Source organism: Musca autumnalis, unplaced genomic scaffold (genome assembly GCF_047663935.1).
Source record: "Musca autumnalis isolate F117 unplaced genomic scaffold, ASM4766393v1 scaffold_5, whole genome shotgun sequence".
In the NCBI taxonomy this organism is placed as follows: domain Eukaryota; kingdom Metazoa; phylum Arthropoda; class Insecta; order Diptera; family Muscidae; genus Musca; species Musca autumnalis.
Genome location: NW_027412088.1, coordinates 209,452,458 through 209,467,854, shown reverse-complemented (window position 1 = coordinate 209,467,854; position 15,397 = coordinate 209,452,458). Strand labels below are relative to the sequence as shown.

At 34.5% G+C, this 15,397-nt stretch overlaps 1 protein-coding gene across 9 annotated transcripts in view; it reads left to right on the top strand.

The window, feature by feature from the left end:
* LOC141406421 (sphingomyelin phosphodiesterase) overlaps positions 1-13,150 on the top strand; it is a 43,289-nt gene extending 30,139 nt beyond the window's left edge. The window contains exons 2-9 of one of the 9 annotated variants that reach the window (XM_073991786.1): positions 7,748-7,805; positions 7,881-7,965; positions 9,203-9,345; positions 9,402-10,647; positions 10,709-10,962; positions 11,025-11,319; positions 11,443-11,628; positions 12,437-13,150. In XM_073991786.1, coding sequence (XP_073847887.1) covers positions 9,285-9,345; positions 9,402-10,647; positions 10,709-10,962; positions 11,025-11,319; positions 11,443-11,628; positions 12,437-12,494 — 2,100 coding nt within the window. In that variant the 5' untranslated portion in view covers positions 7,748-7,805; positions 7,881-7,965; positions 9,203-9,284 and the 3' untranslated portion in view covers positions 12,495-13,150. Of the gene's footprint in view, positions 1-7,747; positions 7,806-7,869; positions 7,966-9,202; positions 9,346-9,401; positions 10,648-10,708; positions 10,963-11,024; positions 11,320-11,442; positions 11,629-11,865 lie in introns of those variants that run through there. The other 8 variants (XM_073991789.1, XM_073991783.1, XM_073991785.1 and 5 more) reach the window with 8 other exon arrangements.
* The last annotated feature ends 2,247 nt before the right edge of the window (positions 13,151-15,397 follow it).

The following is a 15,397-nucleotide window of genomic DNA, read 5'->3' as shown; positions in this document are numbered from 1 at the left end:
AAAACAAATAATATTGAAAATGCTAAAAATTTACAAATTGCGTAATTTGCTAAGTTTACATTTACGAAATCCACTCGATTTCAACTGTCAATTCCATAGCTCAAACGTCAAATGAAATCTCATCTGGATTTCATTTGACGTTTAACCTATGGATTTGACAGTTGAAATCGAGTGGATTTCGTAAATGTAAACCAAGCATTACAGAATTTTTATATTTTTAAATGGCTAAGCCAAAGATTCCACATAAGTAAAAATTAGTAAATAAAGACAATGTTTTCATTTTAACATATCATTAATAAAAAACGTTTTCGTTTTATTTTCTTGGCCAAGTCGCACCAATGACTTGTCTGCTTAAAATAGTTCTTCTTCTGTTGCACTTAACGTTTTATCAGGCGATTGGCTGTGTAGGCTGAATGTTGATATAACATCTAGGAATTGAAAAGAATAAACATGTATAAATAAACATAAATAAAAAATATGTCCTTAAATTTGCTTGCCTATTACAGCTGTATATCATTGGAAAAATCTCACAATTGATTTTTGCCAAATAATTCTTCAACATTGTAATTCATTATTATGTTTAGTTGCATTCAGCATTTCCAGCGAGACGGGACAATATATACATCAGGCTCCACAATCTTCTCTAAAGGTTCCACATAATGTCTAATTGGCGAAATTTCACCACAAATGTTAGTCGCCTCAGAATTCTTACTTTGCTGTAGAATTGTTTATTTTCCACATGTCTTTTATATTTTCTTTTGCTCCTACTTGTTATTGAAATTATATGCTTTAAGTTTTCACGATATTTTATTGATTTTTACGAAAACATTTTTTCACCAACCGTAAAAATTATTTTACGCCAAACAATTAAGAAAATTAAAAAAAGATGCTTCGTTGGGCTATCATCTGTCAATATACACAATGCTTCTTCTTATTAAGGAAAAGGTATCAATAGTTGACAACCTGGTGAAAAAGTGTTGACTTTGTCACCATATTAGTAGACAAAGTGGCGACATGTCAACACATGACCCCACACTTCCTACAGGGTATGTACACATGTATGTATGTAAGTCTGCCTGTAAAAGAAAGGGCTAACCGGCCAAATCATCGAACGTTGACTGCGGCGGCAGCATAAAAACGTCATTGTTTTGAAAAGTGAAACCATTTTTACACAAAACAACAAAAGACACTTGAAGTCGCAATTAATTGCCATTAAAAAAAGACAAAAAACAATACAAAAAGAAAATGTGGAGACTTTGGCGTGTTTATAAATTCACATTTCCAGATATTATTCCATGGCAGTAATTTGTAACTGATACCTATCTATCAGCGGAAATTTTTAGTGGGAGCTTCAACAACATTTTCAATGTTATTGTTCGTTTTTTATTCATTTCTCTCTCATCCATTGGCCCACCCGGCCTGTCTTAAGAGAAATTTGTTGAAATTATTGTTTTACAATAACATTTCATAATATTTCGTGCGTTTTGTAGTAATACGTATCTGTATTATATAAGCATAAATGGATTGTAAAACGAGAATAGCATAATCACGATTCATTTCTATGGCTGGTTTTAAGGGACTAACACCCTTTTTGAATAAAGAAATTTTAAAATATTGAAATATGATTATGGACATTTATTAAGTCTTCTTTGAAATGAGGTCTGTGTGCAACAATGCATTCCAATCAGGAATACTTAATTACAAATCAAATAAATTTATCACTTACCTACGGATCAACTTGTATTAACATTCTGAGCTAAATCATGTCGTAGCCCCAAGCGTATTATAAAATTATGTATGTATGTAAAAATTGAAATATTATTAATGATTTCTAAAACAATGTCAGTTACCATATCTTCCTGGGAAAAAGAACAAAGACCTAAGCCAACGATTACTTGTTTAGAATAATAATTAAATCCGCAAGAGAGTTCATTAGCTCAGACGTACATACGTAGAAAATAGTAAATAGGAAGTTGATTTATGACAACTGTTGTTGCAAAACAGAATATTTTGCTACAAACATTACGTTACGTCAATCTTCTTAGTTTTCCATTCTGGAAGAATTACTGAGCAAGAATGGTGTCGGAAGATAAAGGCAAAATATCGAATATGACCAATGAATAAATTAATCGACTATTCAGTTCAGTTTGAACAAGTAAAAAAAGGTATCAGTCAGCTTTACTGACAGCGATATACACTAAGCCTGTGACTGTACAATAGGAGGAGCGGTGAACATACACTCCCGCTCATCTGAATAGGTTTGACATTGTTTCTTTGAATATGTTAAGGTCTCTTAAGCTGTGTTTGGATTACAGGTCCATACTATATAGTTTTTGAGAGTCCTATACTATGCCAACATTCAGAAGAAAAATCATAACGATGTTGCCATATTGTCGGAAAATATCCTTTTAAAAATAGTGGCCCATTCGATTACGTTTATTCGTGTTTCTTTATGACTTGAGTATGTACATAAAAACACTCTTTGACCTGACTTCGCAGGTACTATAGCAGTATAAAAGCTGGGGATATCTACCCCTTTATGTTAAACCTGAATTTCAGTTTTCTTCCTCGCCGATTTTCGAGCATTAGTTATACATGTGGTCAATTGTGATGGAGTTATGATCATTATATCACTCAAATTTATACTGCAAGTTTAGTTAAATAATGAAACTTGAGCCAAAACACCAAATATTTTCCATGAGCTTTGTACTTTATCGACCCTAACACTATGGCTTACACTTATGGCCTGTTTCACTAAGACGATTCGAATAAAAATTCGTTCGAACTACTACCAAATTTCTGTTTTTTGAAAAATATTTAAATTGTTTTTATTTTCAATCAAACAAATGTAACCTACAAAAACAGGGGTTTGGTAGTAATCCGAACGAATTTGAATTCGAATCGTCTTAGAGAAACAGGTCATTAGTATTTGCTCTCAGATAATTTTAGAAGACGAAATCAAAAAGTCATTTAAATCAGGGTTATAAAAACTTTTTGTTGGAATATTTCTTGATTTTATATGAAAGGTCATGGTAACATTTCCAGGTTGAGATTTGAAACCACGTACCTAATAAAGTGAGTCAAACTTTTTGTAGCATTTACCAGAATATTCCATTCAAATTAAAGCAAAAAACTGGGCAAAATTTGCATAGGTAGTACCTTTTTTCAATTTTATTTTATTCAAACCTATTCAGATGAGCCAAACAATTTAGTACTTTTTTGGTACATTTTTCATATAACAGGGATGGATATTTTCCGAAAATATGGCAACATTGTTATGATTTTTCTTGTGAATTCGAATTATTCCATTTGTAATTCGAATTATTCCATTTGTAATTAGAATTATTCTATTTGTAATTCGAATTATTCCATTTGTAATTACAAATGGAATTGTAATTCTAGTTATTTCATTTGTAATTCGAATTATTTTATTTGAAATTCGAATTATTCCATTTGTAATTCGAAACAAAAAAATACAAAATATTTTTTTATTGATTTTATTTCTGAATTACAAATAAAATGATTCGAATTACAAATGGAATAATTCTAATTTCAAATAAAATTATTGGCATTACAAATGGAATAATTCGAATTACAAATGAAATAATTCGAGTTACAAATGGAATTATTCGAATTACAAATGGAATAATTCGAATTACAAATAGAATTATTCGAATTACAAATAGAATAATTCCAATTACAAATGGAATAATTCGAATTACATATGTAATAATTCGAATAACAAATGGAATAATTTGAACTACGAGTGTAATAATTCGAATTACATATGGAATTCTCGAATTACAAATGAAATGTTACGAATTATAATTAAAATAATTCGAATTACTTCTGAAAAAGGTGTAGTAGTTTATCTGAAGAAACAGTCTACCATTTGCTTTAAAGTTCTTCTTCCATGAACAACTTTCGTTGGATTTGGCTCGCCTTCGAAGACTCCCACGTTCGATTGCTGTTTTGTTTAGAGCTCATACGCATAGATCCAATATTGGTCGCGTATGAAGATCTTAAAAACGTCGTTTGAAGCACCGCAATCGTATTTATTCAAAATTTGTTTGAGCCCCCATTTTTGCGGCAATATCAAATGTTAGGTGATGGATGAAATGCCTCTATCTCGCGGTATATAATTTTTACTATACTATACTACGACGACCTCAATTAAATTCATTAAACCTGTTTTTCATAGTGCAATAGATCGATGCGCTCTTGCTGTGATTATCTACGTCGAAAGTTGTGAAAAATGATCGGACGAAAATGTTCACAAGTAAATTCCATTTTTTGTATAACTATTTTTTGGAATTTTTTAGAGCTTTTGGGCCATTAACAAAAGACATGGACTTGCCCACCAACAAAAATATATCGTTGTAATCAGAATCGCATCGATGAAAATATAAACTGAACTTACGCAAAGTTTTGATCTATTGTGAGGAAGGTGTACCAACCAGAAAGTGTTGTCAGATCTTCTTGGAACTTAATGTACGTTTAACAGAAATATATGCAAAGGATGGACCAATGTCAGTATCGTGACCAGCAGCCGTATATGGTGGTCACCGTAGGAATTTTTAGAGCTGTTGGACCATTATATCTGGAAGCAGGGACATTATATCGATGTAAACAGGACCACAAGGTGTACCTTCAGTAATGCGAAATCTTTGAACTTTGTTGAGGGAGGTATCCGAAGGTGCTATCCAACATAAACCTTCTTGCAACTTAATGTACATTTGTAGGTAATTTTACGATGTGGAAAGTACCGATGCTACATAAAAGTTCAAAACAATTCAAGACATTTCCCTAAACTGCACATTATAAATTTTGTGTGGGGGTTACCCGAAGGAGTGCACCGATTAAGTCTATTTTCGAACTTGATCAATGTCTGGAAGAAATATTCCGAAAAACTAATTTTGGATCAAATTGATTGATCCATTCGAGAGTTATCGTGCACACCATTTTAGCGAAAAAATGTTGATCTTTTGTGTGGGGGAGGTACCCTATGTAGTGGACCGATATGGCCCATCTTTCGACATTTATCTAAGTTTGGAGAAAATATTACGAGAACCAATTTTTTAACAAATCTGTTAATCCGTTCGAGAGTTATCGATGGATCCATACGTAAATCGGGCGTAAAATCGAAACAAATTGTTCGAAACAGATTTCGTCCAAATATACTTGGAGTACCTTGGGGTATAAAATAATAAGGCACACTTTTATTGTATCTAATTGTTAGCCTAAAAGCCGAGGGTATAAAAACGTCGTTAAGTTCGGCATTCTCCACCATAAATTACATTCTAACCAATTTCGGTTAAATAATGTGGGTATAACCTAACAAATTCTATGGAGGCTATATACAAATTTTGACCTCCATCGACAATTCTTTGCGATAAAGTTGTATACCTTCAATGGGGACTAGATTCCAAAGTTTAGTCATTTCGGTTATATACGGAATATATGGTGTTACCGTTTTGGGGAGGCTATATCAAAACATGGACATGTACCGACAAATTTCCTGGGAAACTTGTGCAGCACTTTTGTGCGCGTAGCCGACTTTTACACCTGTCCATAGGACAAAATCTTAACTCCCCGAACAAAAGCAAGTTACTTAAAATAACTTTCTATTTAAAATAAAGTTTTCTTTGCTTAGCCAACTCTGCACCGTAATAGAAAAAAAGTTATTGACCGCATTAGATAGTAGTCTCTCTGAGCTTTAAACCGATACCTACATTGCAATAATGGTGATAGAAGTAAAACAAGGTCTAGACCACACCTCGGGAAGTGTAGATTTTCCCCGAAAATCTATTAGGGCAATCATAAATAAAAATTCCGTGCGGAATTTGTTCCCTTTCCCCAATTTCAGAATTTTGTATTTCCGTACTTATGTTCAAAAAAGGAATATTCTTGTCAATTAGGCGAGAATATTCCATAATTAAGTGATCCTTGTAGTTTGTGCGTTTAAAAATATTGTTTTTAAAATAATATCACATTTTTAAATTATTTACGGTGCGGAAAAATTCCGAGGGAAATATTCATGATTGTGGGTTATATATCATTGTGATCAACACGGATTAGCTATGATAAGAATTTTAAGCTTTTCCAAGAGGTACCACCCCTCGGCAGTATGTTAACGTCGACTGAAGGCTCTGACGAAGATATAAATAGACGTAGTACAAAAATACGACTATTCAATTCAAATGTAAAATCACACCTTTTGTAAGGATGCGAAACATAGAACATGTCCTCAAGAATAGCGAATTCACTCCAGGCATTCGTCAATAGATGCTGAAGAAGAATTTTAAGAATACATTGGCCTAATGTGTTTACGAACCAATCCCTTTATGAAAGGTGCAACCAAAACCTAATAGTCAGGGAAATCAAACTCAGGAAATGCGATGAATTGGCCATACACTGAGGAAACAAGACGGAAATATTGCCAAAGAAGCCCTTGAGTGCAGCCGCAAGGTAGCCGCCGTAGGGGTAGACCTGTGCTAACGCGGAGACGGCAAGTTGTAGAAGAACTGAGGAAGGCGAATAAATCATAGAATGAAATTAAAACTGTAGCTTTAAATCGAAATAATTGGACAAATTTTGCTGTGGCCCTATGTTCCACCTAGGAACCTGGATATTAATAATAATAATAATAATAATAATAATAATAATAATAATAATAATAATAATAGTAATAATAATAATAAGAGGTACTCCTAAACAACGTAATCATGACAAAGTGAAACATGTCTGAAAAAGTCAAGACCCATACCTCGGAAAGTTTGGACTTCCCCTCTGAAAATTGTATATGGCTGTGATCATGTTATCAAGAACTAATATGGTAAAAATGTAAACCCGATCCGAGAGGTGACACTTGTTCCAAATAAATCTATTCATCCTGTATTTCAATGAAAATTCCATGGTAGAGGATTGTCGAAAATATCTTGTAAAATGGTTTGTGTAGATGCGACGCCAAATGATTGGTAAAGATGACATTCCATTTGCTAAAATAATAGGGAAAATTCCGAATATTTAATGCCAAATCACTTGCACCCACGCCTTAATGGAATCGTTCTCTCATTCTGAATGTATTCGGGGGTTGTGTGTTTCTGGCATTGACACACCTAAGTTAATAACTCAATTCTGTTCCAATCAGATCGTCACAACAGAGTTTCTCTCTGTTTCTTTAAGGAATTTTATGAAAATAAATTTCTAGTAGAATTCCAAATGCGCCGGCCTTTTACGCAGATTCTCCAATTAGGAACTCTTTTTTTATAGATGTCACCGTCAACTTGCTATTTTCATGGTAGCTTTGGTCTTCCCCTTCTACGTCCAACGTCATTAGACTCGGCAGGGGTACTGGCTTCATTCATAAACGTTTGACGATTTTAACAGAATAATGTCAGGAGGGATCTATTACTGGATTTGCAAAAGGAATCATAAGCTTAACATATGTACTTTCCGTCCCATTTAAGGTAAAACCACTGTTAGGAATGCTCACTCAGAACACAAAGTGGGAAACAACATCCGCATTCGTTCTGTTACTTGAAACAGTTCCGATCCAATGAAGTCAAATTGAGTAGCTCAAATACGTTTTATTAATCTCATTTTGTTATCTCCCTAATTGGGAAAACATTTTAAAATAACAACAACAACAACAATGACAGATGTGATGACAATGCATTACACGGAACCTGATAAGCTTCACATTTGATCTCAACACGAAATAATTCAAATGTTGTTTTTTTTTCAGTTTATTCGTAGATTAATTAAATCAATTCCAAATGCAATTATTTCATTAACATTTCAGAGCCATGATTCGAATGACTTTTCTTTGTTTTTTTTTTTTTCAAAATAAAACTGTCGATATACATATAGAAACACAGGAAAACATAGCACTCAATACTACGAAGAGAACCGACGACAGTTATATTTGATGTGATACAACAAAACATTGCGGGACATATTTTCGTAAGTAGAACTTCGTTAAAATACCGGACGTTATCGTAAAATGCGTATATCACTAAACATTTCCCACCCAGGATAATTTGTTATTATTCAATATCATAATGTTAGTTTGATTTCCTTAAAATTATAAACAAACATATAAACTCATTTTTATAGAAGAAATGTGATTTGTTAATTTCATAATTAAATTGTTCACACACAATAGCAATGTAACGAGCATTTCATCATGACACCATCTAAAGGCATTGACAAGTAATTGATGGTAATACGAGGCATTTCGCATACAGTGTAATCAGTTTCTAATACCTTCATTGATGTAATGGATGAATGACCTAATGAATATGGTGACACTTGCAGGTGTCTATGCATGTATGTGTGGATGTAATTATGCATTTATTCGATCAAACCAGAAAGGAACATTACTTTGTATAATTTATCAGGTATGGAAAATCACATATTTTCAAAATGTCCATATACTTTAGTGGCAATTCTAGTTTCAGCTTTCGACATGCTCCACAATAAATTTTCAAGTTTATTCCAAACTGCTTTCCATGGTTGAGAAGAAGTTTTGATAACATTAAACTGTCCTTCTCTCCTTTCTCATTACTGAAAAGTAACACTAGAACTCAAGTGTGAAAATGAGATCTGGCTATAAGTATGCATTTCCCATTGAAAATAAATTTCAATAGCTTTCGAATGACCCAAAAAATGAATATTCCCCCCTCCGACACTAAATAAAAACTAGGTCAATGGGTTTCCATTTCTTTCATTATTGGGTTTTAACAACTCCCAGCTTTACCTGCTTCTAAGAGTTTGTGCAATTCACTCCTGAAATACTTTCGTCGAATCACATACTCAAGCCAACATCATTTGGTTGGTCGGTCTATTGTTGCAGTGTCAGGTCATTTTAATTTTTTTTGTTTAATTTCTTTCGAAAACAACATTGGACAAATCTCAAGAGGTTTATGCAACTCTTTTCCATTTGCTGCATGGTGCCCTAATGCCTTAAGCATAATGCAATTGAAAGTAAAAGAAAAACGCTTAGAACTGTGTTATTTTGCCAGTAACCCACAAGGAATTTTCGAATTTTCAACATGTTTGCCACTCACTCAATTTGGGCGGCAAAGAACTTTTGACTTGTAATTAAACTTTTGTAATTTGTGTTGGCGGTTGGTTGGTGGCTTTGTCCACCCTTCCGAAAATAAATCAAAATCTTCTAATAGCTTTTCTTTTGTTTCAGTTTTGGTTGCAGAAATTGAATGGTGCCAAGGAGAATAACTGTAGAGTATTAAACGAGGTGGTACTTGCCAAAGATTTATAATATGACAATACCTACGGCCATCTATGGATGGATGGTCCTTGTGGCATTAGTGGGTGTACAAGGTAAGTATTTGAAAGGACATCTAAAGAATTGCCTTAAAGCACATTTCTTTTCACAGCCTTTCCAACATATCATTCACATCGGCAATCAATAAATTGGACACAACCCGAAGATGATTGGGAAATTGTTTCGATTCCACGCAGCATCGTACCCCATGTGGAATTAAAATACTTTGAGAACCGAACAAATGCCGAGGCCTCGATCAGCGATGAAGAATTCCTGGAACGTTTGCATAAAATCAAGAACAACACCTCCAAGTCGCGCATGCTGTGGTATGACAACACTCCCGATGGTTTGGCCTATCCGCCATTCGTGGACAAAGCCCTCAAGCTATTCAATTTAAAACAGGTATCCTATGAGATAGAGCATAGCCTGTTGTCCAAGGTCTCGTGTACAGCATGCAAGGCAGGAGCCGGTCTTTTGTTGCACTACATCCACACGGGCAAGTCAGAGGGGGAAATAATCAAAATGATCTATCAATTCTGTTCGAATTTAAAAATTCAAAGTCCGCGAGTTTGTGAAGGCGTGGCAAACCTCTTTGGCGTTGAGGTGGTATATGTGTTGCAGAGAACACCACTGGGACCTAATGAAATTTGTAGTTTTGTGATTGGCGACGGTTGTGAGGATGTCTACAATCCCTACCACGAATGGGAGGTTGTTTTTCCACCGGTACCAAAACCTCCAGTACTGGAAGTACCTGTACCCAAAGAGGGAGCACCGTTTTTTAAGGTTCTACAAATCTCCGACACCCACTATGATCCCCACTATGTGGAGGGCTCAAATGCCGACTGTAATGAGCCACTTTGCTGCCGCCTGAGTAGTGGCAGACCGGCAAATCCCAATGCTGCAGCAGGAAAATGGGGCGACTATCGCAAATGTGATACACCCAAACGTACCGTAGACAATATGTTGTCGCACATTGCAGAGACCCACAGTGACATTGACTATATATTATGGACTGGAGATTTGCCACCGCATGATGTGTGGAATCAAACTAAACTGGAGAATTTGGAAATCATTAAAGAGACGGTGCGGCAAATGACAGAGAAATTCCCTGGGGTACCAATTTTCCCAGCTCTGGGAAATCACGAAAGTGCTCCGGTCAATAGTTTCCCACCACCCTATGTCAATCAAGTGGAGAATTCAATAGCCTGGCTTTATGATGAACTCGATGTACAATGGCGTCGCTGGTTGCCGCAAAGTGTTTCGCACACCGTTAGGCGTGGTGCCTTCTATTCGGTGCTTGTCAGGCCTGGTTTCCGCATTATTTCGCTGAACATGAACTATTGCAACAACAAAAATTGGTGAGCATGACAATTACAATTGCATTTGAATACAGATTACCGAAATTCTTTCATTTTATAGGTGGCTACTCCTGAACTCAACCGATCCGGCGACAGAACTGCAATGGTTTATATACGAATTACAAAGCGCAGAATTTTCCAATGAAAAGGTCCATGTCATTGGTCACATACCTCCCGGCCATTCAGATTGTCTCAAGGTGTGGTCTCGCAATTTCTACAAAATCATTTCACGTTACGAGAATACAATTATGGCGCAATTTTACGGTCACACGCATTTCGATGAATTTGAAATGTTTTACGATCCTGCGGATTTAAGTAAGTTTTTCCAGCAAAAAGTCGATGAAAACCCTGATGCTAAACGATCATTTTGTCGACAGGTCATCCAAATAATATTGCCTATATTGGACCCTCCGTTTCACCCTACTACGATTTGAATCCTGGATACCGTATCTATTATGTGGATGGCGATCATGACACAACGACCCGTTTGGTCATCGATCACGAGTCATGGATTATGAATTTGAAGGAGGCCAACCATTATGACTATCCCATTTGGTATAAACTTTACACGGCCAGATCAGCATACAACATGAAGGCACTGCGTCCAGTTGACTGGGACAATCTTATAAGTGAACTAACACATAATCAAGAATTATTTGATTTGTATTATAAGTGAGTATATGGGGAAATAGAAAAGTAAAGAATCGAAAGCAGATTTCTGGGCTTTAAGGAGATAAGGGAAATTATTCATTCATTTCGATTTTTACCCATTTTTTATTTCGTATATTTGTTTAGAAACTATTGGAAAAACTCACCAGTAAGACCCACATGTGATGCAGAATGTCGGAAACGTATACTCTGCGATGCCAAGAGTGGGCGTTCTCATGATCGACGACACTTCTGTTCAGAATTGGAAGCCAAGGTTGACGATGAATCTGGCAAATCGTGGAAATCTTGGATATATCGTGGTCTCAGCAATTCGTATGTACTCTTTACATAATCTCCTCCGTCATACAACAACATCACACACACACACATACACATAAATTACTAAATTGACTTTTACATTGGAAAAAAAGGAAGAAAAGTGAAATTGGTGTCCTGTCGTAAAAATTTTCAAATTCACAATTGCATTTCACTAACCATGGCTTATTTGTGTGTTTGGCCAAATTAAAAATTATGTATTTGCAAACTATATGTATAATGTTTCTCTTGCAGACTCGATATTTCCATGAGTGCAGTGCAACAAGTTCTATAACAGCATTTCATTATTGCTAATCTAAACTCATATCTTAAACCACCATCATACACACACACAAGCTACAGCTGTTCGTGGGCAAAGTGGAAAGCATAACACATCCGTACCCATTTTGTCGATGATAGGCTGTGTATGTTTGTTTTTTGTAACACCTGGCAAAGGCCCACTAACCTCTCATTAACACTCGAATTGGTATTAACACAAACTCCCAAATCTTCCCAATGAATCAACAGTGATGACAATGGCCTCGATTCTAACGATGGAACAGGTGCAGCGGAAGATGCTACCTCAACTACAACGGAATGGCAGATTCCTGATGTTATTATATCTTTTGTTTAATATCTCGATGGCTTTGGGTAGTAACTCTGGAAAATGGATTTAGAATAAGTGAAACGGTTGTGGCTTAACTTTTTTTTATTATAAAACACTTGTAAATATTCAACAATTTAATAACATTCAATCGGCTAATAAAAGATACACAAAAAGATCAGCTGAAAATTTATTAATTTTTCATTCCCCATTCGAATATAGCTACAGTCTTTTGACTTCTATTGTTTATTTGCCAAAATATCTGATGGGTTTTGGCTGATATCCCTCGAGTTGCATGTGTTCAAATGGAGTTCAACTGCGAGAATGGCGCTGCCTCAATATCTTACCACTCCCCGACCTGCGAGTGGTGGACCTGGAACAAAGACTTTTTCGGTTGTATTAACGATGATGTGTTTACATACAAGTACATATATCAACGAGCAATGTATTTTAGTCTATCTAGTTTAAGTACAAATCTTTTTCTTTCTTTTTTACAAACACAAACATCAAAAAACTTTAATTACAAAAAATGCGGTTAGAAACAGTGTTTCATTCATTTCATTGTAATTGAAGTTCTTTTAGTTCTCTTAATAACAAAAACACTTATCAGGTTTAATTATATTAATTATGTGATAACTTTCTTTACGTACTTACTTCAGAAACTGAGTACCCCATCAATACGTAAGTACGTAGAATACATTTAAACATATAAGAACGCCTCTTTGTTTTAAGTTAATTTTAAGAAAAAAGCCAAAATAACGATTGCATTATCTTCAATATCCGCTAATACACCATGTTGTTGTTAAGACAAAACTTTTAAATATTATTTATTGCTAGAAAAGTCATTATTCATAAGTCTAACACTTAATAAGTTTTACAAAATATTGTTGAATTCGAAGCGAAAAACAATCAATAAATAGAACAATTTTACAATAATTCCAATCGTGTTCTTATATCATTTATCTCCAGATTTATTTTACCTGATTTACAAATGATGAATTTTATAAAAAAAAAAAAACTTTATTTACTATTCTTTCGAGATTCATCTGTTTAAATGAAATCTGTGCCTGTTTACTTGCTATTTTTGCAAATTGTGGTAAGTTTTCAGTAAGAAACTGTCAACCTTTTTGTATGGACATTTAGAACAATTGTTACTAAATATTGAATAACCAAACCATACTGAAATTCTGCAGTTATGGTGCTTGTCTTCACTATAGAAAACTCTTATTGTGAATTGATGTGTGAGAAACAATTGGTAATTCAATAATCTTTTGTCAAATTAAAAGGTTGGCAACATTTGTGTTATATAGTCTAGTATAAACTACCCAGCAAAAATTTTGTATCCACGGATGCAACTAAGGCCGTCATCAGACCATCTGCTTTTTCACATGTATGACATCAGCTATTCTGTATATTAGTATACCCAAAGTGACAACATACATGTGAAAAAGCAGATGGTCTGATGGCCGCCTAAATCACTCCATTTTCCTTCCCAGCACGCAGCAATGAAGCACTCCATTTTGCTTGCCAGAACACAGCTAGGAAGCACTCCATTTTGAATCCAAAGATGCAATAAAAATGCAAGCCATTGTGAAATATCCCAGAATAAATAAAATGCGTTTATTATATGTATTTGAAAAACAAGAATATTAAGAACTTTATTATATAAACACAAATGATAACAATGTATCCATTAATTTTAATTGAAACTCAATCTACTTCCTCCTTCTCCTATGCATTTTATACAACCGCCACTGACTTTGCTTTATCATCGAAAAGGTTTTTTATCTTGCCTTCACATCCCTAGTTCAGCTTTCGACATAGACTCCAACTCCACTCCATTAAGAATTTCCGTCTCTTGAATTATCGCAAAAAAATTAGCAACTTTAGTTTGAATTTTTTATTTTATAACAAATTCTTCTAAAGGGCTGTTTACACCATCTATCAATGTCATATGAGCTGCCATTTCTTTCACCCATTCGACATTCTCTATGTTTGTCAAAATTGACGTCATCCATACAACTTTCAATTTGTGCGTCCATACCTGCAAGTGTTATTTTCGTATGACATAACCTAAAAATATAAAAACAGCTGTTTTTGTCATTATTTACATTTATTGTTGAGTTGCAATTTTGCGCAAATTTTAATTTTGGTTGAAGGAAACTGAATTGGTAGAATTGGTGTTTGGAGTTATAGAGACATTCATGTTTTTGCCACCAAACAATAATTTCAAAGACTGATTCTTTCGACCAATCGATCTGAAAATAACATTATAAACGCCATTTATTTACTTTACTGAATATTTAAATAAACATACCTTTCCATTTTCTTTTTTAAAAGATTTTGTTTTTCATTTTTTGTTTGAGAATGTCAGAAAACAGCTGATAAATTTATGTTTACATACGAGAATGCCGTATCAAATAGAGCGCTCCCTAAATGAAAAATGTACATATGAGTTGCCAAATCATTTTGATAGATGCAAATTTTCATAGTGGTTACACTATGTGTACAACATTCGCAGGTAGAAAATTTGGCATCTCATACGACATTGATAGATGGTGTAAACAACCCTTAAATGTATACACTCTTGTTTGTATTTTGAAGAAATGTGTCGATGCTTATAGGGATCAACCAACTGTTTTTTTTTTAGTGTTCTCTACAGCAGCTGCTTATAAAATGTATCGGAGAGCATTTATCATAACTCCGTGTGAACTGCATCGAAGGATGTTGTGAAATCATAACTCTACATTGCACCATTTCCAATTGTTTTTGCTGAGACATTAGCTTCGTTCCCGTACTTTTTAATGGTAAAACTCGTAAAAGAGAGAACTGCAAAAAATTTGTTGTCACACACAAATTTTTTGAAATAGTTCGGGAACGGAAGAATGGAAAATACGTCAAAATAACTGGAACAAATGTCAAAGTCGGCGTATCAGCCAATCAGACGCCGGCAACCATGTTATTATTTTTTTACTCGCCCAAATTTGTCGTGTAAAAAGTTTTTAAAGAGAGCATCATTCAGCGCCATTTTTGTTTAAAGAGAAGTGATCATTTTACACCTTTTTTGTGTATGGGAACGCTTTTTCGAGTAAAATGTGTAAAAGTCGTAAAAATTGTAAAAACTTTTTAGTTCTGGAACACAGCTATTATTTGTTCGATTATAGACGTAAGGAGTTTAAACCA